We start from the raw sequence: 25,983 nt of genomic DNA on the forward strand, positions 1-25,983 counted from the left end.
GAGGGCTTCTCGCACCTGTTGATAAATCAAATACAGATGTTTAGTTAACCGGTCACAGTAATCGGAAAGAAGTACATGTTCAATGTCCCGCAGGGATTTAGGCTTAGGCACTTTCCAAATGTTAGCTGGCCTACCCATAACCACCGCAAAAGGGAAGAGCCCAGTCCTATTCTGTGTGGTTGTTCTCATTGAAAATAACACTATCTGTAAGGTGTCCGGCCATTTCAGTTTGGTGCCGGCACACGTCTTAGCGAGTTTGTTTTTTATGATTCCGTTATGTCTCTCTACCAAACCAGCACTTTGAGCATGTCTAGCCAAATGGAACCATTTATCAAACTGTAATCCTGCACATATTACAGCAGCGATAAAATGTGGACCATTGTCCGACCAGATAACCCTTGGCAAACCAAACCTAGGAAAATATTCCTTAAGCATTGTTTTCGCCGTTGTCATTGCTGTGGCATATTTAACAGGAAAGGCTTCAACCCATTTACTAAAGGCGCAGATAACAACCAAGACATACTTATAATTATTGCAACGCTCCATTTCAATAAAATCAAAGTGGATGACCTCAAAGGGGACAGAAGGTGGACCAAAACTACCCCTTGGTATCGAAGTGCCCTTTCCCATATTATGCTGTAGACAGATCATACAACTCTGAACAAAACGTTCAGCTGTTTTGGAGATTTTGTCATTCACCCAGACATTTTGTAACATTTTGGAAACCTTCCTCGCACAAATGTGGGTGGGCCCATGAACCATTGCGACCATCATTGTAATGTACGCATCTGGCAGCAACCATTTTCCTTCTAACTTGTCCACCCAACACCCGTCATCATCCAATTTTGCCAAACCCTGAGCCCATTGTCTAGATTCTTCTACTGTGGCATCGGCTTGAATATTCTTTACAGATTCGATACCTTCATCTATAGTACAAACATTGGTGGCTTCCCTTGCAGTATACATTTCTGAATAGAGATTAGTGGCAGTTTGTTTGGCTATCTGGTCAGCAGAAGTGTTCTCTTTTCCTACATAATTTATGATTTTCTGATGTGCTGCGCATTTCATGATCGCTAACTGAGTGGGGAGTGCAAGCGCTGAGAGTAACCGTACTATCAAGGAGCCATATTGAATCTTAGTTCCATGTGAGGTCAAAAAACCTTGTTCTGCCCAAAGTCTACCAAAGTTGTGAGCCACCCCAAAAGCATACTGCTATCAGTATATATATTTACTCTAAGCCCTTTGGAAAGTTCACAAGCTCGAGTCAATGCTATAATCTCTGCGGCCTGCGTGGAGTTATGCATGATTCTTTTGGTTTCCACAATCGTGCTCAATGTGGTGATTGCATAAGCAGCTGTGGATGTACCATCCGGAAGTTTGAAAAAGGAGCCATCACAAAACAGCTCCCCTTGTGGATTATTCAAAGGAGTATCTTTCAGGTCGATTCTGCCTTTAGTCTCTTGCTCTGTGGTGTAAAGGCAGTCATGTGACGCTTCGTCACTGCAAGCACTACCTTGCGGGAAAGATAAAAGTTCAGCCGGATTAAGGACGCAACACCTCTGAATTTTAATGTGCAGTGCAAACAAGATCAATTCGTATCTCGTTAATCGTGCGGAGGTGAGGTGTTGCGTTTGTGTTCGGTTTAATAGAACATCTACAGAGTGAGGTACCATCAGGGTTAAAGCGTGGCCTAGGACCATACCCTCGCTCTGTTTTACAGACGCAGCAGCAGCAAACATCAAACATCTTGGCAAAGCGCATGCAACAGGATCAAGGGCAGAAGAAAAGTAGCCGCACAGCCTATTCTTCCCTCCATGTTCCTGCGTTAATACAGCCAAACCACATCCATCACATTCATCAACATACAACACGAAGGCCTTTTCATAATTTGGTGTGGCCAAAACTGGTGCTGAACACAGTGCAGTCTTGAGCAGATCAAACGCTTGCTGGTGTCCAAGTTCCACAACAATGGCAAAGAAATGCCCTTCTTTGTCAAAGCCAACATTGGTTTAATCGTTAACGAGAAGTTCGGGATCCACTGCCTACAGTAAGAAGCCATTCCTATCAAGGCTCTGACTTCCTTCTGTGTATTTGGGACAGACATGCTAGAAATTATTTGTATCTGTTCAAGCATCAACCTTCTTCCCTCCTTTGACAGGAGATAGCCTAAATTAGCGACCTCCTGTTGACAATACTGAAACTTTTTGAGTGAAGCTTTGTGTCCATGTTTTGCTAGGTGAATAAGCAACAACACGGTGCCCTCCTTACAGGCACTCTCTGAGTCAGCAGCTAAATGTAGATCGTCTACGTACTGAAGTAATGCACAAGTGGTAGGTAACTTGAGTGTATCAAGCTGCTCTTTCAAAGCCCTACTATAGATGCTCAGACTTTCCGTGTATCGCTGTGGCGCATGGGTGAATGTGAACAAGCGTCCCCCTAAGGTGAACGCGAACAGGTATCTGCTATCCTTGTGTCTAGGAATGCTAAAGAAAGCATTCTTAAGATCTACAACACTAAAGTGAGTAGCAGAAGCCAGAATCATAGTTAATATTGTCGTTACATCAGGCACAATAGGAAATTGTGGAGCAACAATCTTATTGATGGCACGTAAATCAATGATGAAACGAAAAGGAATTGCATTATCACCTTTCTTGTACACAGGCAAAATCGGACTATTGCACAAACTACCTGCAATTTCCTCAATCACCCCACGATGTACAAAATCGGAGACTGTGCACTTCAGAGCTTGCTCATCAACAACCGAAATCTTATACTGAGGAATACGTGGCAACTTTACTCCGTGTTTTAAAAAGATCTTAACAGGCTCAACTTGTAGAACACTGACATCATTGTCATCAACTGCCCATAAACACTCCGGAACATCACTAAATTCTGTAGGTAAATGTCTAGTCAAGAACTGAGAGACAGAAAGTTGCTGTGGTGAAATCGACAAATGCACTCCATGCGAAGAACAATGAATTACCGCATAATTCCTTCACCAGATTCAACCTCAACAAATTCTCTCCACAGTTCAAAGTCAAAAGAAATGGACAGTGATCCGTGAATGGACCCAATTTAATCGGTACCGGCGAAGAAACCGGACAAACTACTGGTGTACCAGAAAACCCTACAGAAACATTGGTTTGCCCTGAAAGTAGAATATTTGGAACTCGTGAATGGTCAATGGAACACTTCTGTGGTCCTGTATCTATCAAGAATAGATGTTTCCTATTTCCCACTATCATTTCTACGTAGGGACATTTCTGATTAACGGGAATAGGCGTTGGTTCCAAACCCTGCTTCGGCCAATCCTAGCGAAACAAAACGTCATCAAAAGGAAGGTCTTCAGAGAGATAAGCAGCAGAAGGATGATTAAAAATGTTTCTATTATCCACACTCGGTGCCTGATTATTATCCTGTGAAAAAGGTTGTGAATTTTGAGAAAACTGACTTCTACCAGGACCCCCTGCCCCAGGGCGGCCTCTTAATCATCTACCCATGTTACCAAATGCGTTATTCGACCTCTGCTGGAGGATTGGGCATTGTGCTCACCAATTACCCACTTGTCTGCAATAAGCGCATTGGTTCACGTTTACAGGACCCAATGGCACATTTCCCTGTGGAGTATACTGTCCCCTAAATTGAGAAGTACCCCCTCTAGGGCCTCTAACAATTTGTTGTAATAGAACTTTAGTTTTCAAGTCTCCCTTTCTCTTTTCGATTCTCGCTTTTTCGTTATTGACACGGTTCTCATAGTACTGAGCCGTATGCAAAACTTCAGACTGTGACTTAGCTTGCCAAGCGCTCTCAGACGACATTATTTGCGACTGGATATCAAGCAACAATTCACGCACAAATTTATCTACAAATAGTCATTTCCCAGACTCTGTGCTCAAATCTTGTCCACTGAAATCTGAAAACACTTGTTCAAACTGATTAAAGAATTCGGTAGCACCCTCAGACTTCCCTTGGACACAAGCAGTAAGTTTGTCCCAAATAATCCTTCTTTCAGGAATTATAACTTTTAGTTTTGTCACTATTCTATCAGGCAAAGTCAGTATTACCTGTGGCGGTCTCTCACCAGCTGGCCTTTCTCTATCTAGTCTAACTATATTAACCCATGTGTCCCCTAACCCTGGTACATCATCCACAGTCCTAATTTGTTTCCACAAATCAACAGGTAGGAGTATGGGAAATAATAAATCTATGTCAATCAGAGTAAATACTGATGACTGCAAGACAAATTCTATCTCTTTATAGAACCCTGTCGGATTCTTCCTAATATCGGGAATGGATTGTTTAATGGTGTTCACTTCCTGCCTTGAGAACGGGATGTGAACTGCGACACATAATGTGCAGGAATGTCATAGGCAGCTGCACCTGTTCCGGCATCAGCTGGAACCTCAACTTTTGGGACAAATGTCGGCGGAACCTCTCTCATAGGCAACTGAGAGATAGGAAACTCCAAACGCTTACTGAGCAACAGAGCTAAATCGAGCGCTAAAGCAGCTGAAGGAGTGTCAGACAAAAAAGCTCTCTTTTAGATATTCAATAATTCTGTGGGACAACACATTTTTATGCATTCATCCTGCAGGTATTCTACCATTATCTGTATCACTTTCCTCTGCATTTCAGGCATATACTGAATATACGTGTCATATACTTCTACGGGAGATATCGACCTATCTGATATCCATCTAATCGCATCCTTTGTGCAAATTCGTGTTTCCTCACCTATCGGCTAACAAGGAAGGAACCGTTTCTGTACAAAAATAGTATTCAAACTACTACCATCAATTTCTTCATTCCTTAACCTTTCCAACTCCCTTCTATACTCAAAAACCCTCTTGACGTGCTCATGTACTTTCTCCGCAGTATCTCTTGAATATGCTAAAACATTCAGATCCCTCAACCCTTGTGGGAGACCCATATCATCCAATCTATTCCACATTACACATAAATGAATTCCCAACCCTTCAATAAAAAACATTTTTCTCAGAAAAACTGTCTAAATTAGAGAGTGTGGCAAAAACATCAGCTTGTTCACTCTCCATGCATTGTCTAGCCCATGCAGTCAAACTGTGCTTTCTCTCTTCTCTTTAGACAAAGTATTATGAGTTACAATCTTTGATTCCGCACCTTTATCGATTACAAGCAGGACAGAACCACTCGGAAGAGGAAGAGTAGACAAATCTTGTAAGTTTGGTAACAAAGCTGCAATCACTGGTGCGGAAGGCGAATCTACCAGACCCGTAACAGTAGGCAAACGCGGAAGAGCAGGTGGAGGAGCAACGATAGGAGGAGGAACGATAGGAGGAGCAGGAATAACTACGGGGGGAGGAACGACAGCAGGAAGAGGCAAAACAGCAGGAATAGGTACATACGGAGGTGGGGCAGTGGCACCAGGCCTTCGTTCATTTAGAAGTTTGTCAATTAACTCATCAGATACATGAAAGTCTTTAGACGGATAGATTTTCTGAATACCAAGTAAAAAAGCCCTATTCATATTCCTAACTGACTCAGACTGTCTATTTTGATCGTACAACAATGCTTTTTCGGCATTGGACATGTGACGGTACGCATGTTTCTCTCTACTTTTAAGTTGCTGCATAGCTTCTTTTTTCCAATTCTGCAATACATCAAATGCTGCAGGTCTAGCCTTTTTCTTTAATAATATAGACTCTAAATATTCTATACAAGGAATTTCAAAACTACCATTGATTGGCCACTGAAGTTCAGAAGCATGTCTAGTTTGTCTGTGCCAAATATCATTAAACACTATACTCCCAATGCCGTGCTTACAGTACATAGTACACGCTGGAGATCCCTCCTGTGGCGCCGGTCGGCTACATTCCAAAGATTGTCTGTCCTTGCGGAATAATGCCCTGAAGCAGGCAGACAATTTCTCAGGCCTATCAGATTCCTGGTGTTACCTGGTCAATAATTGTGCTCGCGAGTACAATACGCCAAAACAAATTATCAGGATACATAAGAATCGGGTCACGACTCACCTGATCAAAGGACAAAGGAGGTCCGATCGGATTTCTAAGGACAACAAAGGACACACGTGGTTGGTGATTTCGGCAAAACTGCCTGCCTCGATATGTGGACCCTCGTCAAGATGCCGTCTCGGACCGCGGGCTCACCGTCCAGGGATGGGGTCGTGCAGTACTGTTGAGGTATCACTTCTCATCCAAGAAAGGGGCTCCCTTTTGCACCGTCCGATCCCGGTCCGATAGCCGCATCAACCTTCAACGAGATGGCATCAATCTTGAGGGTCCCAATTTGACGCCATCTGTAAAAGCAAGAGGAAATATCGAGGCTGAGTACCACAAAAGGAAATACACCAAAAACGGGCCTATAAATATTCACAGATCTTTATTCTACTGCGCAGTTTACAAAGAACAAAATCAGATAGCTATCTGGCCCTCAGTACATCACAGTGAGCACCAGCCCTTCAGTGTGAGGAGTGAGAGGTACTGACCATCTGGACATTCACACTTTTATACAATTTAGTAATAAAGTTTAGCCCCTCTGCAGGTTAATAAACTGTGGTCCAGAGTTTGTGCCGAGTTTGCTTATGGCTCATACAACAATATGCACATGGATTACATTTGGTTTACATTCAAACAAGTTACAATGGCAAAGTGTATTCCAAGATTTAGCAGTAAGACTTAGCACATATCCCTTCACAATGCAGTTAAGCCAGTGCCCACGCTCAACATTTACATTACATTGTCTTTGATGTATATTCATGGATGAGGCTTATTGGTGCAGATAATCCTAACACCACAAGTCATGTATTGGACAAGGTCTCTTTATCCAGTCTAAACATTCAGCCCGCGGACAGTCTAACCATTAAATAGGTGCAGAGGTCGGGAAGGCTTGGTTACAAGTTGGAAACACAGCCCACCATTATAGAACACAGAATTACATATGAACAGAAATCAAAATGGTGGATGACCCTAAAATGGCAGCGAAGTCGATCTAAAATTGGAACGTTGCAACACGGTTTTCTTTGCAGAGCGACTGGGCTTAGGCCAATATATATTAGAAAGGAGGCACAATATGATTTCCCGTTTAATAGACCTGGGTGGGTCGATCAGAGAGGAAAGTGGTCAGCCAGGCTATAGCCTGATCAGTGATAACCTGGTTCTCACAGAGACGTTGAGCAGGATGGCATGGTTGACTGTGTCGAAGGCAGAAGAGAGATCAAGTAGGATGAGGACAGAGGGAATGTTAGAGTCAAGGTTGCAGAGCAGATCTTCACGGATGTTCAGGAGAGCAGTTTCTGTGCTTCTGGCTGTTCTGAAACCAGACTGGTGGTCATGGAGACAACTAACAGAATCAGAATGAAGGTTAAGCTGAGAGATGGCCAGCTTTTCCAGGAGTTTTCCCAGAAAGGGAGTAATGGAGATTGGTCGATAGTAAGCCAGACAGGAAGGATCAGCTGTTGGTTTCTTCAGAAGTGGATGCACATGGGAGTGTTTCAGGGGGGAGGGGAAGGATCCTGAAGCAAAGGAATGGTTGCAAAAATAGGCAAGGGCTGGAGTGAGGGTTCAATGTGGTCCTTGATGGTTTTAGAGTAACAGGGATGATCCTTTTTTGACAAGGCTTTCATAGATCGGACTTGTCTAGCGACCTCATCAGGGGAGAAGAGAGGAAAGGAAGAGAAGAAGGGAGGGGTGTGGTTAAAGGGGGGTTAGCAAGCGCAGACTGAGTGGGAATAGGGGGGCAGGGGAGGAGAGGGTGGACAAGATGTCCTGGGTTTTTGAGATAAAGTGAGAGGCAAGGTCATTGCAGAGAGCTTGGGAGGTAAGAGGAGGAGTAGAGATTGCAGCAGGGTTGGCAAGCTCCTTGCAGATTTTGAAGAGTTCAGCCGAGTTGTTAGATGCCGCAGAGACACAGGCTAGAACGTGGACTCTCTTCTTGTTGCAGACAGAGAGTCGATATTGCCTTTGGAGTAGGCAACAGGCCAGTTTATCAGAGGATGAAAAAGAAGCCCTCCATTTCCTCTCAGCCACCCTACACTTACTTTTAAGTGTAGCTAGGTCAGAGTCATACCAGTAATTACACTTCACTTTGGACTTCAAGGGGATCCTCATGGCAGGGGCAAGAGCATCAAGAGTATCAGAAATGGAAGAGTAGAGAAGGGACAGGGTTGTGTCCGGGTGTGAGTCAGCCAGAGGAGGAGAGGGGGAGAGAAGGTAGCAGCGAAAGCCTCAATTGACACATGCTTTATAGGTCAGATGTTCAAGAAGGTAGGTGGCAGTGTTGGGGTGCGCTTGGCTTGGGGGGAAGAGAGTGAGAGATGAGAGGAGAGAGGAGAGAAGGCAGTGGTCACTCCAGGAGAGAGGAGTGATCTGAGTGTTAGGAAAGATTTCGTAATTGTAAGTAATTTTCCTTCCATGTGGCAACCCCTAAACTTTTTGCTGTTGTTTTTCACCTTGTTCCTGACTTTGCCAGAGAAGTGCAGCCTTCTGCCGCACTCCTCTGGGCTTTCGCTCCTTTTCTTACGGGGAAACTGACATGCCCTTAAGACAGTCAGTACCGGGGAACGCTGTTTCCCGTAGTTTCTTTTATCCTGTTGCGGCTTTAGTGCAACATGACACAAGAGGGCACTGTAAGCTAAGTTACAGCTCTCTTGGGTCTCTAGCCTTCTACAGGCCCTAGATACTCTTTTAGGATGGTATTTGATCGGTGCAAGTCATTCAGGGACTGGAATGGTGGCAGCAATCGATTTGTGTATTTTGAGCTCCTTTTGGCGTTCTGAGCGCGTTTTTCGCACTGAACCCAAAATGGTGGCCTGGCTCCCAAAATGGCCAGACCACGAGGCTCCTTTGTCCTGTCCACTGACCGTCTTGCTCCCTTCACCTTCCCCAGGTCGAGCGACCCGGGGCCTTCCTTATTTGGGCATGTACTTTCCCGCGAAACGTGGTTGCTTTCGCGGGCTTCTACATGTCGTTTGTGTGCCTCCAGGGTGTGGGCTGGGATGTCTGGTCCCAATACACATCCTGGGTGCCGGAGAGTCTAGGGTGGTGTAAATGCCTGGGACCACCGTGGTCTGTGATTGGTCCACGTATGGTATGTGTGTTGATGAGCGGATCTCCCATTGGCTCCCCTCCGTTTTGGCGCGAAGGAAACCGTGGATAAGAGGGGGCTGGAAACACCACTACCATGTCGATCTCCTGAGTTCTCACGAACGAAGGAATACAGGAGCCAAGTATCCTGCAACCACGAGGCTGGACCGAGGAATCGCTGGTGACCCGCTGAAGGAATCCTCCTTTGCACTGCTGTCGTCCTGTGAAACCCTTTCCTCCTTTAATCGAACCAGAAGGCCTGTACTGGTGCTTCGACCTTTGGAATAGCAGGAACAGCTATTCCCGGCGACTTCATCATCTCCTGCCAAGTAAGCCTTCGGAAGCGTCTCTGGGCCATCCAGTTGACTGACCAGCTTACAAGGGAGTCCTGCTCTGTAACCGCCGCCAGGTTGTGTTGTATTTCGAGTCCTTGTCACTCTCACACGCTTCGTACACTTGGCGTTCCCAAGTCTGAAGTGAGAAGTGTACATTTGGCTCGGATACACACGGCCGCTCCGTTGCCCTGCGGTGGTGACAAAACTGTACAGGTTTCTACGATTGGGACGTCTTTTTGCTCCACACGACGACGAGGCATTTCCCGACTCTTCTGAACCTGCCAGCTGCTGAAACTAACGTGGAGAAGCCTGGGTCTGCTTGCATCGGGGACCGGTGAGTAGTATAGCTAGGATCTGGTCGCCCTCCTGCAGTAGCCCATTGTTTTTCCCCACTGTGTAAAAACAGCACCCTTTTGTCCGTACTCGCGCTCTGCTTCTGCTCGCTGTGGAGGCTGCGCTTGAGTCGCGGAACCTGTTCTTCTTCTGTTGTGCACTAACCCGAACTGCCTGACTTCCTCCGAAGAGCTTCTCCTTTTGCCCGTTGGCACCAGCGTGTGCAGGTACTTTGAGCACAAGGCTCCACTCTTCGCAGGGCTCGGACTTCCATCTAGTTAGGTGCCTCTGAAGGCGAACTGAGTCTAAAGCATTATCGCACTGCCTGTTTTCCTTCCCTTGCAGGTGGACTACACATTTCGTGCCTCTAATGCTTGAGACTGTCGTATTTGTATATATATTGTATTGATATGGTATGTGTTGGCTTAGTATTGTGATATTGTGATTTTCTCGCTACGGTCATTATTTTAAAGGCCTTAAAATAAATGTGTATCTATTTTTGATATAACAACTGTTTGGAGTAGTTTGTAAGCGCTCTTGCTTTGTGTGCTCATTGCGGGCTTTCAGTCACCCTCACCCCTCTTGAGACCTAGTCTTGACCGCCGCGATCGCTACCTTGATTGGTCTGGCTTGTCCAGAGGTTACCCTGTTCCAAGTAATTAGGTTGGCCTTCTGAACTTCTGCGCCACCAGGACAGAGTTCAGAAATCCATCTTAACAAATTGGTGTACAGCGGTGGGATACGACTGAAGGTATCCAGTGTTGCGCTCGAACTAAGGCATTTCAGGTTATTCTAACCAGTACACGTAGTGAATTGTTGTAGTATAACTTTAAAAAGGCCATAGTCCTATCAAACAGTATGGAAACAAACACCTTGTTAACTTTAAATGCTTCCAAATCAGAAACATTGAAGAAGATTTGTGCGGAGAGAGGTGTTTCCTCTCAAGGCACGAAATTGGAAATGATCCGAAGAATCGTGGCGTGGCAAGAAGCGCAGCTTGACGCTATAACTTCTGAGGACAGTGCGGAAGGTGGTGGGGCTGCTCTCACTGGTAGAACCAACGGTTCTGCCGCCGCACTGATCCATCGCGACCACGAGGACAGGGAGGATGTGATGTCTAATGTTTCCTCTGCCAGTGCTGATGGGGAGGCTATGCTTGAATTCAAGAAGCAAGAGCTGCGGTTTAGGCAGCAGGAGCTTGAATTCAGCATAGCCAAACTAAAAATCGAACAGGCAGAAAAACAGAAAGACAGGGATCACCAGTTGGAACTGGCCAAGCTTCAGGTTGCAAATGGGTCCAAGGGTCCTGGACATGGGTCTGGGGCTTCCTCTCATCCACGGTTTCCGAAAGATCTGCTCAGTGTGTATGAAGAAAGGAATGACATTATGGACTGGCTGAATGCGTTTGAGTATGCATGCGAGGTTCAAGAAGTTGACAATGCTGATAAGATTGCGTGGTTGCTCAGTAGACTGCCCCATTCTGGCTGTAATGCCATTATGGAAATGTCGAAGGCTGAGCGAGCTGATTTCGCAATGTTAAAGCAAACTCTCATTTTAAAGTTTGGGAAGACTCCGGCCCAATATTTAAAGCGTTTTCGAGAGTATAAGAAAAAGGAAGGTGGTACTTGGGTATCTTATGTCGCTGAATCTTTGAAAAACTTAACTGGCTGGGTCGAAGGTTATAAGGTTTCTACCTTCGAAGGCATGATAAATCTTGTCATGCTGGAACACATTTTTGCTTCTTCTTCCCCGGAGCTTAAGCAGCATTTGGCCGATTCGAAGGAGATAGATCCTAAGAAGCTGGCCATTGCAGCAGACTTATGGGTGTCACATCGAGTGTCCCATAAGGACAAAACTCATCCTGGTAAGCAGGAGGAAGGGAAAAAGTCCAAAGATATGGAGGGTGGGGAATCTGCTAAACCTTCTTCCCATAAGGGCCACAAAAAGAAAAACAAGGGTAAGACACAAGAGAACTCACAGGGTAGTGGAGGTCCGCCTCTGAAACAGAACTCTGGTTACAATAAGCCTCCCTACGTAAACAGACCCACTGGGGCTTGTTTTTCTTGTGGAGCAACTGACCATGTGAAGGGGGATCCCCGGTGTAAGGTTAGACCTTTGGGGGTCCACTCCGCTAATCTGGCCTTCTCCTCCTACGAGGAAGAAGAGATTACAGGAGCATCCTTCTCCTCAGACTCATTTCCCAGCGGAATAGAGGCTGAGGTAGTTTTAGTGTCCCTGGGTTCCTGGGAGCCTAAAGTCGCAGAGGCTTATGCTAGGATTCCGGATAATACCAAGCACTACTTTAAAGACAGTGTGCTGATCAATGGAGTGGATACTCCAGCTCTTAGGGATAGTGGGTGCAGTCGCACTGTAGTGGATTCTACCTTGGTAGACTCAGAGGAAGTTGCCAGAGCTACTCTGATGCCCACTAAGTTGGCTGACGGCCCCCTCCGTATGTTTCCAGTAATACCTGTAAATCTTACTTTAAATGGTACAGCAGTCAGGATTCCAGTGAGCATTCAGAGAAACATCCCGGGAAAGGTCTTGTTGGGTAATGATCTCAGAGCTTTAGGGCTCGTAGGAGACACTGCCGAAAGACCCTACACACGGTCTCAAGCACGGGCAGCATTGGCCAAGTCCAATACGCCGCCCCAGCCGAAGGGGAAAACCAAGGCGAAAGGAGTCAACAAGTCACGACGAGGGAAAGAGAATATTCCCCCGAGCTCGCCTACCACTGCGGTGGAGGAAGTTGGTCAATCGCCCGGGCCTGACGAGGAGGTGGCGATGCCTGAAGTATTCGACCCCAACGATCATCCTGAACTAAAAGACTTGTTAGTTGAAGGAGGTCCTGATAGGGACAAATTCAGTAAAGGCCAACGTGAGTGCCCATCTCTGGAAGGCCTAAGGAGACAGGCCTGCTCCCAGCTTGAGGGTGAACCTCCTGGGAAGCATAGGATTTATTGGGAAGGTGGACTCCTGTATAGTGAGCCCACAGAGTCTACAGAAGGAGACCATAGGAGGTTGGTGGTTCCCCTTGCTGTTAGGCCCTTCCTTCTGCAGTTGGCGCATGAAGTTCCCCTTGCTGGTCACCTTGGTATGAAGAGGACCAAGCAAAGGTTATCCATGCACTTCTACTGGCCCAAGATGGGGGTGCAAGTAGAAAGTCACTGCAGGAGTTGTGCCTCCTGCCAGTTGTCTGGTAAGGTTGGCGCGACAATCCAAGCTCCGTTGGTACCGCTCCCAGTTGTGGGGGTACCATTTGAAAGGGTAGGGATCGACATCGTTGGTCCCCTTGACCCGCAAACATCCTCGGGCAATAGGTTTATCCTGGTGCTGGTCGACCATGCAACCAGGCATCCTGAGGCCATCCCATTGAAAACTGTAACTGCCAAGTCAGTTGCAAAAGCTTTACTCAGCATATTTACTAGGGTTGGCTTCCCTAAAGAAGTTGTGTCAGATCGTGGCAGCAACTTTATGTCGAAGTATATGCAGGCTATGTGGAAAGAATGTGGGGTCACCTACAAGTTCTCTTCTGCATACCACCCCCAGACCAATGGTCTGGTGGAACGTTTCAACAGAACGTTAAAGAGCATGATTGGGGCTCGGGAGGAGCCTCAGAGAAGAAAATGGGATCTTCTTTTACCATGCTTACTGTTCGCCTACCGAGAGGTACCACAGGAGGGTGTTGGCTTCAGCCCCTTCGAACTTCTGTTCGGTCATCCCGTACGGGGACCCTTAGCCATCGTCAAAGAGGGATGGGAGATGCCCACTCCCCCTGTTACTACCAACGTAGTTGATTATGTGCTAAGGCTCAGAAAACGGATGGTACTTCTGATGGGCTTGGCTAGTGATAAATTGAAGGCAGGGCAAGCGCTGGTGAAACATTGGTACGACCAGAAAGCTTCCCTCATCAACTTTACACCTGGTCAGCAAGTCCTGATCATGAATCCAATAAGGCCTCGAGCTTTACAGGACAAATGGTCAGGCCCTTACACAGTGATGGAGCCCATGGGTGAGGTCAACTATTTAGTGGACCTTGGAAGGCCTGGACAGGCTCCAAAAGTGTTTCACGTGAATAGGCTGAAGGCTTTCGTCCCAAGAGTCGAAATCGCAGCACTGCTACTGGCTTCAGACGTTGAGGAAGAGGAGTCTGAACCTCTCCCCGACCTGTTCCAAAGCGGTCCTTCAGATAGCTCCTTTGAGGGTGTCCGAGTGGCCCCTCACCTGACTTCTGATCAGCAGGCTGAGGTGAAAAGTTTGCTTAGGCAGTTTTCCCCCCTGTTTTCACAGTCCCCTGGTTTGACACCTTGGTGCAAACATAACATTGACACAGGAGACAGTGTACCTACCAAAAGTAGGGGATACAGGATGTCAGACAAAGTACGGTCTTATATTAAGACAGAGGTCAACAAGATGTTAGATCTTGGGGTGATTGAACCCTCTAGTAGTCCTTGGTCCAGCCCTGTGGTGTTGGTTCCAAAGGCAGGCACTTCTGCATTGAGGTTCTGTGTGGATTACAGGGCTCTGAATGCTGTCACCAAGACAGATGCACACCCCTTGCCTCGAACAGATGAGCTGGTGGATACTTTGGGTGCCTCCAAGTACCTCAGCACGTTTGACCTCACTGCTGGCTATTGGCAAATAGCTTTAGCAGAACATGCCAAGGAGAAGACAGCATTTTCTACTCCAGACGGCCTTTACCAATTCCGGGTAATGCCGTTCGGGTTGAAGAATGCACCTGCCACTTTCCAGAGGCTTGTGAATAATGTGTTGAATGGGTTGGACGAATTCTGTCTTGCATATCTGGACGATATAGCAGTTTTCAGTGCCACCTGGGAAGACCATGTGAAATACCTCGGGATTGTGCTCCAGGCTCTTCAGAAAGCCCACTTGACCATAAAGGCTAGTAAATGCCAGATTGGACAAGGCTCAGTGGTTTACCTTGGACATGAAGTAGGTGGAGGGAGGATACAGCCTCTACCCAGTAAAGTACAAGCAGTACAAGACTGGCCTACCCCCACTACGCAAACCCAAGTGAGAGCCTTCTTAGGACTCACGGGGTATTACCGCAATTTTGTGGCAGACTATGGCACCATAGCTGCTCCTCTGACTGCCCTCACAACTCCGAAGAAACCCAAGAAGGTAACTTGGACCGACGAGTGTGAGAAGGCCTTCAATGGCTTAAAAGACTCCCTGTGCCAGGCCCCTGTCCTTAGAGCCCCTGATTATCAAAGACCTTTTATCGTGCAGACGGACGCCTCTGACACTGGGATAGGAGCTGTACTATCACAAGTAGATGAGAAGGGTAAGGAACACCCTATCGGATTTATTAGTCTCCAGCTTAAGGACAGAGAGCTCAGATGGTCCACGGTAGAGAAAGAATGTTTCTCTGTTGTGTGGGCCCTAAGGAAGAGGCCCTACCTCTATGGGACCCACTTCACTGTGCAAACTGACCATAAGCCGTTAAAGTGGCTAATGAACATGAAGGGGGAGAATCCAAAGTTGCTTAGGTGGTCCATAAGTCTACAAGGCTTCGACTTCACTATTGAGCATAGGCCAGGTGTCCAACATAGCAATGCTGATGGGTTGTCCAGAATGTTTAACCGACCTGAACAAGAGACTCATCCAGGGGTGGATTAGTTCCCCCTGTCCATAGTCTGGGAGGGGCGAGTGTTAGGAAAGATTTTGTAATTGTAAGTATTTTTCCTTCCATGTGGCAACCCCTAAACTTTTTGCTGTTGTTTTTCACCTTGTTCCTGACTTTGCCAGAGAAGTGCAGCCTTCTGCCGCACTTCTCTGGGCTTTCGCTCCTTTTCTTAGGGGGAAACTGACATGCCCTTAAGACAGTCAGCACCGGGGAACGCTGTTTCCCGTAGTTTCTTTTATCCTGTTGCGGCTTTAGTGCAACATGACACAAGAGGGCAGTGTAAGCTAAGTTACAGCTCTCTTGGGTCTCTAGCCTTCTACAGGCCCTAGATACTCGTTTAGGATGGTATTTGATCGGTGCAAGTCATTCAGGGACTGGAATGGTGGCAGCGATCGATTTGTGTATTTTGAGCTCCTTTTGGCGTTCTGAGTGCGTTTTTCGCACTGAACCCAAAATGGTGGCCTGGCTCCCAAAATGGCCAGACCACGAGGCTCCTTTGTCCTGTCCACTGACCGTCTTGCTCCCTTCACCTTCCCCAGGTCGAGCGACCCGGGGCCTTCCTTATTTGGGCATGTACTTTCCCGCGAAACGTGGTTGCTTTCGCGGGCTTCTACATGTCGTTTGTGTGCCTCCAGGGTGTGGGCTGGGATGTCTGGTCCCAATACACATCCTGGGTGCCGGAGAGTCTAGGGTGGTGTGAATGCCTGGGACCACCGTGGTCCGTGATTGGTCCACGTATGGTATGTGTGTTGATGAGCGGATCTCCCATTGGCTCCCCTCCGTTTTGGCGCAAAGGGAACCGTGGATAAGAGGGGGCTGGAAAAACCACTACCATGTCGATCTCCTGAGTTCTCACGAACGAAGGAATACAGGAGCCAAGTATCCTGCAACCACGAGGCTGGACCGAGGAATCGCTGGTGACCCGCTGAAGGAATCCTCCTTTGCACTGCTGTCGTCCTGTGAAACCCTTTCCTCCTTTAATCGAACCAGAAGGCCTGTACTGGTGCTTCAACCTTTGGAATAGCAGGAACAGCTATTCCCGGCGACTTCATCATCTCCTGCCAAGTAAGCCTTCGGAAGCGTCTCTGGGCCATCCAGTTGACTGACCAGCTTTCAAGGGAGTCCTGCTCTGTAACCGCCGCCAGGTTGTGTTGTATTTCGAGTCCTTGTCACTCTCACACGCTTCGTACACTTGGCGTTCCCAAGTCTGAAGTGAGAAGTGTACATTTGGCTCGGATACACACGGCCGCTCCGTTGCCCTGCGGTGGTGACAAAACTGTGCAGGTTTCTTCGATTGGCACGTCTTTTTGCTCCACACGACGACGAGGCATTTCCCGACTCTTCTGAACCTGCCAGCTGCTGAAACTAACGTGGAGAAGCCTGGGTCTGCTTGCATCGGGGACCGGTGAGTAGTATAGCTAGGATCTGGTCGCCCTCCTGCAGTAGCCCATTGCTTTTCCCCGCTGTGTAAAAACAGCACCCTTTTGTCCGTACTCGCGCTCTGCTTCTGCTCGCTGTGGAGGCTGCGCTTGAGTCGCGGAACCTGTTCTTCTTCTGTTGTGCACTAACCCGAACTGCCTGACTTCCTCCGAAGAGCTTCTCCTTTTGCCCGTTGGCACCAGCGTGTGCAGGTACTTTGAGCACAAGGCTCCACTCTTCGCAGGGCTCGGACTTCCATCTAGTTAGGTGCCTCTGAAGGCGAACTAAGTCTAAAGCATTATCGCACTGCCTGTTTTCCTTCCCTTGCAGGTGGACTACACATTTCGTGCCTCTAATGCTTGAGACTGTTGCATTTGTATATATATTGTATTGATATGGTATGTGTTGGCTTAGTATTGTGATATTGTGATTTTCTCGCTACGGTCATTATTTTAAAGGCCTTAAAATAAATGTGTATCTATTTTTGATATAACAACTGTTTGGAGTAGTTTGTAAGCGCTCTTGCTTTGTGTGCTCATTGCAGGCTTTCAGTCACCCTCACCCCTCTTGAGACCTAGTCTTGACCGCCGCGATCGCTACCTTGATTGGTCTGGCTTGTCCAGAGGTTACCCTGTTCCAAGTAATTAGGTTGGCCTTCTGAACTTCTGCGCCACCAGGACAGAGTTCAGAAATCCGTTTTAACACTGAGGGATAGAGAGGGGGAGGCCAGAGGAGATCAGGCCATGAAGTGTGTGTCCTGCAGAGTGCGTTAGGCCAGGCGGGAGGATAGAGAGAGAGAGAGGGAATCACAAATGTCACGACAGAGTAGAGATGAGGGAAAGAGGGAATTGAGGTGGATGCTGAGGTCACCAAGGAGGAGGAGTCGAGTGGTAGAGGTCAGGAGGGAGGCGAAGAGGTCAGCCCATTCAGAAAGAAAAGAGGAGATTTGCCCAGGGTGCCAGTAGAGAGTAGCAACAGTAAGAGAGTGGCTAGGAGAGATTGAGAGCCTGCAGATAAGGCATTCAAAAGAGGACTAAATCTGAGTGGGAATGATAGTGGCAGGAATCACTCAGGAAAGATCAGGGCTACACCCCATCCGGGCCGGGTGGAACTGGGTGCAGAGAGGATCTTGTAACTATCAGGGAGGAGTCATAGCTTGTGACAGAGCTGGCCGTGAACCATGTCTGCATAAGACCGAGGACATCAAGGTCCAATTCTTCAAGGAGGTGGCAGAAGTCAGAGGAGTGTTTGACAGCAGAGCGAGAGTTGAGAGTGGCAAGATGAAGAAGGTTGCCGGCCTTAAAGACCTTCTGGGGAGGGGTACAAATCAGAGGTATGCCCTATGGAGTTGTGAAGGTAGCGTGAAGAGGGGCAGAGGAGGAGGGAAGAGTGGTGAAGGTAGCCAAGGAATGAGAGGAGGGGACAGCCGGAGATTAAAGGAAGTTGATGAAGTGAGGGAACTGCCTATCAAAGAGGAGGAGAGGAGATTGGCCGGTAAGGTTTATTTCCCACATTTCATGTCTATTTATCATAACTTAGGTCTATTCCCTGTTTATCTGGTCTATTTCCCTATTTTTCTGGTTTAGTTCCCATATTTAAGGTCTATTTCCCACATTTCATGTCTATTTACTGTATCTTAGGTCTATGCCCTGTATATCAGGTCTTTTTCCCTATATTTTAGGTCTAGTTCCCATATTTAAGGTCAATTTCCACATTACAGGATTGAGACATAAAACACGGACCACAAAGCCTTATTGGAAAGGGGATGGATTAGCACTATGGGAATTAAAACTGGAAATAGACCTAAGATACGGTAAATAGCAAGGATTGTCTATTTACCGTATCTTAGGTCTATTTCCAGTTTTAATTGCCATAGTGCTAATCCCCTTTCCAGTAAGGCTTTGTGGTCCGTATTTTATGTCTCAATCCTGTAGTGTAAGTCTATTTCCGAGGAGGGCTACCTGGTACCTATTTTATGTCTTGTTCATGTAGTGTAAGTCCATTTCCCAGTAGGGTTTACTGGTCCCTATTTATGGTCTATTTCCTGTATTGCAAGTCCATTTACCAATAGGGTGGCCTGCTCCCTCTTTTAGGTCTATTCCCCTTAGTGTAATTCCATTTACCTGGATGACTTCCTGGTCCGTTTTAGGTCTGATTTCTGTAGTGTAAACCATTTTTCAAGCATGGCTTCCTGGTCCCTATTTTAGGTGTTGTTCCTTTACTGTAAGTCCATTTCCCAGTAGGGCTTTCTGGTCCCTATTTTAGGTCTTCTTCCTGTAGTGTAAGTCAATTTCCCAGTATGGTTTCCTGATTCCTTAAGGTCTATTTCCCGTAGTGTAAGTCATTTTCCCAGCAGGGTTTCCTTGTCCCTATTTTAGGTCCATTTCCCATAGTGTAAGTCCATTTACCAGTGGGGAGCCCTGGTCCCTCTTTTAGGTCTCATTCCTGTAGTGTAAGTTTTTTTCACAGTAGGGGTTCCGGTTCCCTATTTTAGGTCTATTTCCTTTCGTGTAAGTTTTTTGCCAGTAGAGCTTCCTGGTCCCTATTTTAGGTCTCGTTCTTGTAGTGTAAGTTAATTTCCTAGCAGGTGTTCTGCATCCCTATTTTAGGTTTTATCGCCATAGTGTAAATCCCTTTCCAGTAAGGCTTCCTGGTCCCTATTTCATGTCTGAATCCTGTAGTGTAAGTCTATTTCCCAGGAGGGCTACCTGGTACCTATTTTATGTCTTGTTTCTGTAGTGCAAGTCCATTTACCAGTAGGGCGGCCTGGTCTTTCCTTTAGGTCTATTTCCCATAGTGTATGTCCATTACCCAATGTGGCACCCTTGTCCCTGTTTTAGGTCTGATTCCTGTAGTGTAAATCATTTTCCCAGCAGGGCTTCCTGGTCCCTATTTAAGGTCTATTTCCCCTAGTGCCAGTCAATTTCCCAGTAGGACTTCGTGGTCCCTATTGTAGGTCTTGTTTCTTAAGTGCAAGTCCATTTCACAGTAAGGCTTAATTGTCACTATTTTAGGTATCATTCCAGTAGTGTAATCCATTTTCCAGTAGGACGTCCTGGTACACATTTTAGGTCTTGCTCCTCTAGTGTAAGTCCATTTCCCAGTAGGGCTTAGTGGTCACTATTTTAGTTAACATTCATGTAGTCCAATCCATTTTCCAGTAGGGCTTCCTGGTACCTATTTTAGGTATTGTTCCTCTAGTGTAAGTCTGTTTCCCATCAGGGCTTCCTGGTCCCTATTTTAGGTCTTGTTCCTGTAGTGTAAGTCTGTTTCCCAGTAGGCCTTCCTGGTCCCTATTTGAGGTCTATTTCCTGTAGTATAGGTTTATTTCCCAGTAGGCCTTCCTGGTCCCTCTTTTAGGTCTCATTTCTTCAGTGTAATCCATTTCCCAGAAGGGATTACTGGTCCCTATTTTAGGTCTTGTTCCCGTAGTGAAAATCCATTTCCAGTAATACTTCCTGGTCCCTTTTTTAGGTTTTGTTCCTCTAGTGTAAGTCCATTTCCCAGTAGGGCTTTCTGGTAGCTATTTTAGATAATGTTCCTGTATCTCTATTTCCTGTAGTGTAAGTCCATTAACCAGTAGGGCTTACTGGTCCTTATTTTAGGTATATTTCCAGTAGTGTAAATCTATTTCCCAGTAGGGCTTCCTGGTCCCTATTTTAGGTCTCATTCCTGTAGTGTAAGTCTATTTCTCAGTGAACTTCCTGGTATCTGTTTTAGGTCTCGTTCTTGTAGTGTGAGTTCATTTCCCAGTGAAGCTTCCTGGTCCCTATTTAGGTCTATTTCCTGTAGTGTAAATCTGTTTCCCAATAGGGCTTACTGGTCCCTATTTCAGGGCTATTTCTTGTAGAGTAAGCCCATTTCCAAGTTGGGAGAACTGGTCTCTGTGTTATGTTTCCTTCCTGTAGTGCAAGTCTTTTCCCAGTAGAGCTTACTGGTCACTATTCTATGTCTCGTTCCTGTAGCGTAAGTTAATTTCCTAGTAGGGTTTCCTGGTCCCTATTTCAGGTATGTTTCCTTTAGTGAATTAACACGGGGGGTCCTGGGAGTTCCTCTGTCAGACATTAGTCCTGGTTAAGAGAAACTTAGCTAGAGTCTTTAGCTCACTATCTTTCACAGAGAAGAAATATCCCAAACATATCAGTCTTTGTCCTGCACCGAAATGCTAGACAATTCTCCTCTGAACAAGAGTACCAACAGCAACCCCAGACACGTGTTTCGGTCTGGTTCAACCTCTTCAGTAGGGTGTAGCTGTGCCTCTCTAAGAATAGTGAGCAAGGGGTCCACGTCTGGATTCCCCTAGTAATTTAGGGTGACACCCAATGTTACTTAAATATGCAAATTAATTGGTAGGGCATCCTGGTCCCTATTTTGGGTATATTTCCTGTAGTGTAAGTCTATTTCCCAATAGGGCTTCCTGGTCCCTATTTCAGGTGTATTTCCTGTAGAATAAGCCCATTTACTAGTAGGGCTTCCTTGTCCCTATGTAATGTCTTGTTCCTGTAGTGTAATTCAATTTCCCAGTGAAGCTTCCTGGTCTCTATTTTAGGTCTTGTTCCTGTAGTGTAATTCATTTCCCAGTAGGTCTTACTGGTCCCTATTTAAGGTCTGTTTCCCAAAGTGTACATCTATATTCCCAGTATAGCTTCCTGGTCCCAATTTTAGGTCTCATTCCTGTAGTGTAATCCATTTCCTGGTATGATATGATATGATATGGCATTTATAATGCGCCTATACGCAAGTGTTTAAAGGTGCGACGAGGCAAGGGAGGGGGAACAGAGGGAAGGCAGAGACAATGATCTTACTAGGCCAGATGACATTGAGATTGCGCAAGTGCAGGGGAGGCGAGAAGGGAAAGGTGCGGGGGAAAGTGGAAGGGGGTAGTGCAGTACATAGGATAACAATAAAATAAATAAAGATAATAAATAAAAGTGCGGCCAGCTGATGGCAAGTGCAAGAGTAAGTGCAAACATCTGGTGTCAAGAACTGGTAGGGGGCTGTAGGGATACAGAAACAGTCCCCAAGTACAAGGGTTGCCAGGGGGGCAATGCAGGTGTGCAACTGGTGGGGAGGGGGCCTGAGATCAGAGGATACCCAGGTAACCAGTGCGGTTTAAGTTTCAGCCATTAGATCAGCAGGGTAGAGGAGGAGAGAAAGCAGAAGCAACAGGTAAGGTCTTGATGTGCTTCCAGAACTGGAGATGGTTTTCCTCAAGTTTCAGGGAGGCAGGGAGGCTGTTCCAGAGAGAGGCCCCTGCACAATAAAGAGATCTACCACCAACTTGTTGCTTGGAAAAGCGACTGACCCTGAGGGAGTTGGAGGCGGTTGACCGAATAGCTCGAGAAGGAAGATATTTAGGAAGAGAGAGTTGAGGTATTGAGGCCCCAGAAGGCCTTGTTGACAATACAGAGGGTTTTGAACTTAATCCTTGCCATCACTGGGAGCCAGTGCAGAGATGTCATTCCTGGAGAGATACGATCCCTGGGCTTGAGGCCAAGGACAAGTAGTGCATTGCTGTTTTGGATGAGTTGCAGAGGGCTTAGAGTAGAGGCAGGCAGATTTAGAAAGAGGCTGCTGCAGTAGTCGAGCCTGGAGAGAACCAGAGCTCTGGAGACAGTGAGCTTCTTGGGCTGGGGGAAGGAGAGGAAAGGAAGAATACTTTTAAGAAGGTGCAGCTGGTAGTGTGATTTCTTAGAGACGTCAGAGATGTGAGGAGAGAAGGAAAGTATGGAGTTGAAGATAACTCCAAGGTTTTTAGCCTCACCGGTGGGAGCAGGAAGAGGTCCTGCGGGTCCCTATTTAAGCTTTATTTCCCATAGTGTACATCCATTTCCCAGTAGGGCTTCCTGGTCCCTATGTTTGGTCTATTTCCCGTATTGTAAATCCATTTGCACTAATGCTTCCTGGTCCCTATTTTAGGTATATTTCCCATAGTGTAAGTCTATTTCCCAGTAGTGCTTCCTGGTCCCTATTTTAGGTCTATTTACCATAGTTTGAGTCTATTTCCCAGTAATTCTTCCTGGTCACTATTTTAGCTCTCAATCCTACAGGGTAAGTATATCTACCAGTAGGGTTTCCTGGAACCTATTTTATGTCTATTCCCTGTAGTGTTTGTCCATTTCCCAATGCGCCCTCCTGGTCTTTATTTATTTATTTATTTATTCACATTTGTAGTGCGCAAACAGCCCGGGGACATCGTGGCACTTCTTACATAGAAATGCTTAGTTACAGGAGTTAAACAATATTTACATTTTTGTACAGATGAGGAAATGCATACAGATACAGAGCTGTGCGCGATCACAGAAGTGGCCGAGACCCTGAGAAGTACATGCAGTAGAGTGTATAGGCTGTGTGGCTGGGCAATTGGAAGGATGCAGGTAGAGTTAGTTGAAAAGAGAGATTTTTTTCAGTTTTTATCTGAATGCCAAGATGGAGTTCTCTGCTCTTAAGGTCTATTTCCCAAAGTGTAAGTATATTTCACAGTAGGGATTTTTGGTCCCTATTTATGGTCTATTTACCGTAGGGATCATCTGTTTCCCAGTAGGACTTCCTGATCCCTATTTTAGTCTAAGTCCATTAACTGGTGGGGTAGCCGAGTCCCTTTTTTAGGTCTCGTTCCTCTAGTGTAAGTCTATTTCTAAGTGAAAATTCTTGGTCGCTATTTTAGGTCTCGTTCTTGTAGTGTGAATCCATTTCCCAGGGAAGCTTCCTGGTCCCAATATTAGGTCTATTTCCTGTAGTATATGTTCAATTCCCAATAGGGCTTCCTGGTCCCTATTTCAGGTCTATTTCCTGTAGATTAAGCCCATTTCCCATTAAAGGTTCCTGAACCCTATTTTATGTCTCGTTCCTTTAGTGTAAGTGTCTTTCTCAGTAGGACTTCCAGGTCCGCATTTTTCATCGATATCCTGTAGTGTAACTATTTCCCAATAGGTTTTGTGGTCCCTATTTCAGGTTTATTTTACTTAGTGTAAGTACAGTTCCCAATAGGGCTTCCTGCTCCTATTTTAGTTCTCTGTCCTGTAATGTAAGTCTTTTTCCCAGTAGGGCTTACTTGTCCCTGTTTTAGGTCTATTTCCTGTAGTGTAAGTCTATTTCCAAGTAGTGCTTGCTGGTCCCTATTTTAGGTCTTGTTCCTCTAGTGTAGGTCTATTTCTCAGTGAACTTTCTGTTCCCTATTTTAGGGGTTGTTCTTGTAGTGTGAGTTTATTCCCCAGTAAAGCTTCCTGGTCTATATTTTAGGTCTAATTCATGTATTGTAAGTCTGTTTCCCAGTAGGCCTTCCTGGTCCATATTTTAGGTCTTGTTCCTGTAGTGTAATTCTCTTTCCCAGTAGGGCTTCCTGGTCCCTATTTTAGGTCTATTTCACATAGTGTAAGTACATTTACCAGTAGGTCAACCTGGTTTCGCTTTTTGGTCTAACTCCAGTAGTGTATGTCTTTTTTCCAGTAGGGCTTCCTGGTCCCTATTTTAGGTCTTGTTCCTGTAATTTAAGTCTCTTTCCCAGTCGGGCTTCCTGGTCCCTATTTTAGGTCTTGTTCCTGTAGTGTAAATTCATTTACTAGTAGGGCTTCCTGGTCCCTATTTTAGGTCTCGTTCTTGTATTTCAGATCTACTTCCTTCCTTCTCGGGATTATTATTCCATATTTTAGGTCTGTGTCCTTGCAAGGAATCTCTTTGGATTTTGTGAGATATCATTTTTTATGAGTTTATATACTTCTATCTTACAATGAATTGCATTAAAACATTTAATTATTGATCTTTAATTTTTGTATTTTTTAATTTTTTAACTGAAATAGGTTATGTTGATGGTGATAATGTTGATGATGAATGTTAATCCTAGCTCCTAGGAGTGATATCTGCTGCACAAAAAAAATCTATCTAATGAATGATTGAATAAATGAGTGTATGATCTCTCTGAGTGCAAATAAACAATGAAAGAACAGCCCTCAGTTTTATACTCTTCCAACACCTGCCATTTTGCAGCCTAGTTCAGATCCCTAAACCAAAAGAAATTATTCCTGAAAGCACTCATGCATTATTTTTACTTGCAGACATGGAGAACTGCTTGAAATGTCCTGAGGACCAGTGGCCCAATGCAAGGAAAGATGCCTGCATGGAGAAGGTCGTAACATACCTCTCATACAGTGACAGCCTTGGTGGGAGTTTGGCATCCCTGGCAATTCTCTTCACTATAACGACGGCTGGAGTGCTGGGAATATTTCTCCGACATCGAGATACACCAATAGTAAAGGCCAATAACCGGGATCTGAGCGAAGCACTCCTCGTCTCCCTAATGTTGGCCTTTCTCTGTTCCCTATTATTCATTGGGCGCCCAGCAACATGGACATGTCTCATCCAACAAGCTGCGTTTGGGATTGTTTTTACTGTTGCTGTGTCTTGTGTTTTGGCAAAAACCATCACTGTTGTCATTGCCTTCAATGCCACCAGGCCTGGGAGCAGTTTGAGCCGATGGCTGGGGTCCCGGGTGTCCTTCTCTATGGTTCTCTTGTGCACATTGGGGGAGTTAGTAATTTGCCTCTCTTGGCTGCTCACCTCTCCTCCTCATCCTCACACTGACATGCATTCTGAGACTGGGAAGATGATCCTGCAGTGTGACGAGGGCTCTGTCACTGCCTTCTACAGTGTGATTGGTTACATGGGACTCTTGGCCTTTGCCAGCTTCATAATGGCTTTCCTAGCCAGGAACCTGCCCGATAGATTCAACGAGGCCCAGCTCATCACATTCAGCATGCTGGTCTTCTGCAGTGTCTGGGTCTCCTTCATCCCAGCCTACCTCAGCACTAAGGGCAGGTACATGGTGGCTGTGGAGATCTTTGCCATCTTGGCTTCCAGCGCTGGACTGCTGGGCTGTATATTCATCCCCAAATGTTACATCATTCTATTCAAGCCAGATCTTAACATTAGCAACCATTTAACCATGCGGAATAAATGACAGGTGCAGGACATTGCTAGCTATCTGAAACCGGCTACAAAGACCAGCAACCATTTAATCATGATGAATAAACTATAGTCGGGTGAAGGCATTGCTAGCCATCTCAAGCTGGAAATCCAGACTAGCAACCATGATAAATATGTGGTAGTCAGGTATAGGGCATTGCTAGCCATCTCAAGCTGGAAATCCAGACTAGCAACCATGATAAATATG

General features: G+C 46.1%; 1 protein-coding gene across 1 annotated transcript in view; it reads left to right on the forward strand.

Moving 5' to 3' along the window:
• LOC138528250 (vomeronasal type-2 receptor 26-like) overlaps positions 1–25,770 on the forward strand; it is a 40,918-nt gene extending 15,148 nt beyond the window's left edge. The window contains exon 5 of the mRNA XM_069639702.1: positions 24,869–25,770. Within this exon, the coding sequence (XP_069495803.1) occupies positions 24,869–25,770 (902 nt within the window). The remainder of the gene's footprint in view (positions 1–24,868) is intronic.
• Positions 25,771–25,983: the final 213 nt, after the last annotated feature.

Source organism: Ambystoma mexicanum, chromosome 7q, assembly GCF_040938575.1.
Source record: "Ambystoma mexicanum isolate Mex_15411 chromosome 7q, UKY_AmexF1_1, whole genome shotgun sequence".
Classification (NCBI taxonomy): domain Eukaryota; kingdom Metazoa; phylum Chordata; class Amphibia; order Caudata; family Ambystomatidae; genus Ambystoma; species Ambystoma mexicanum.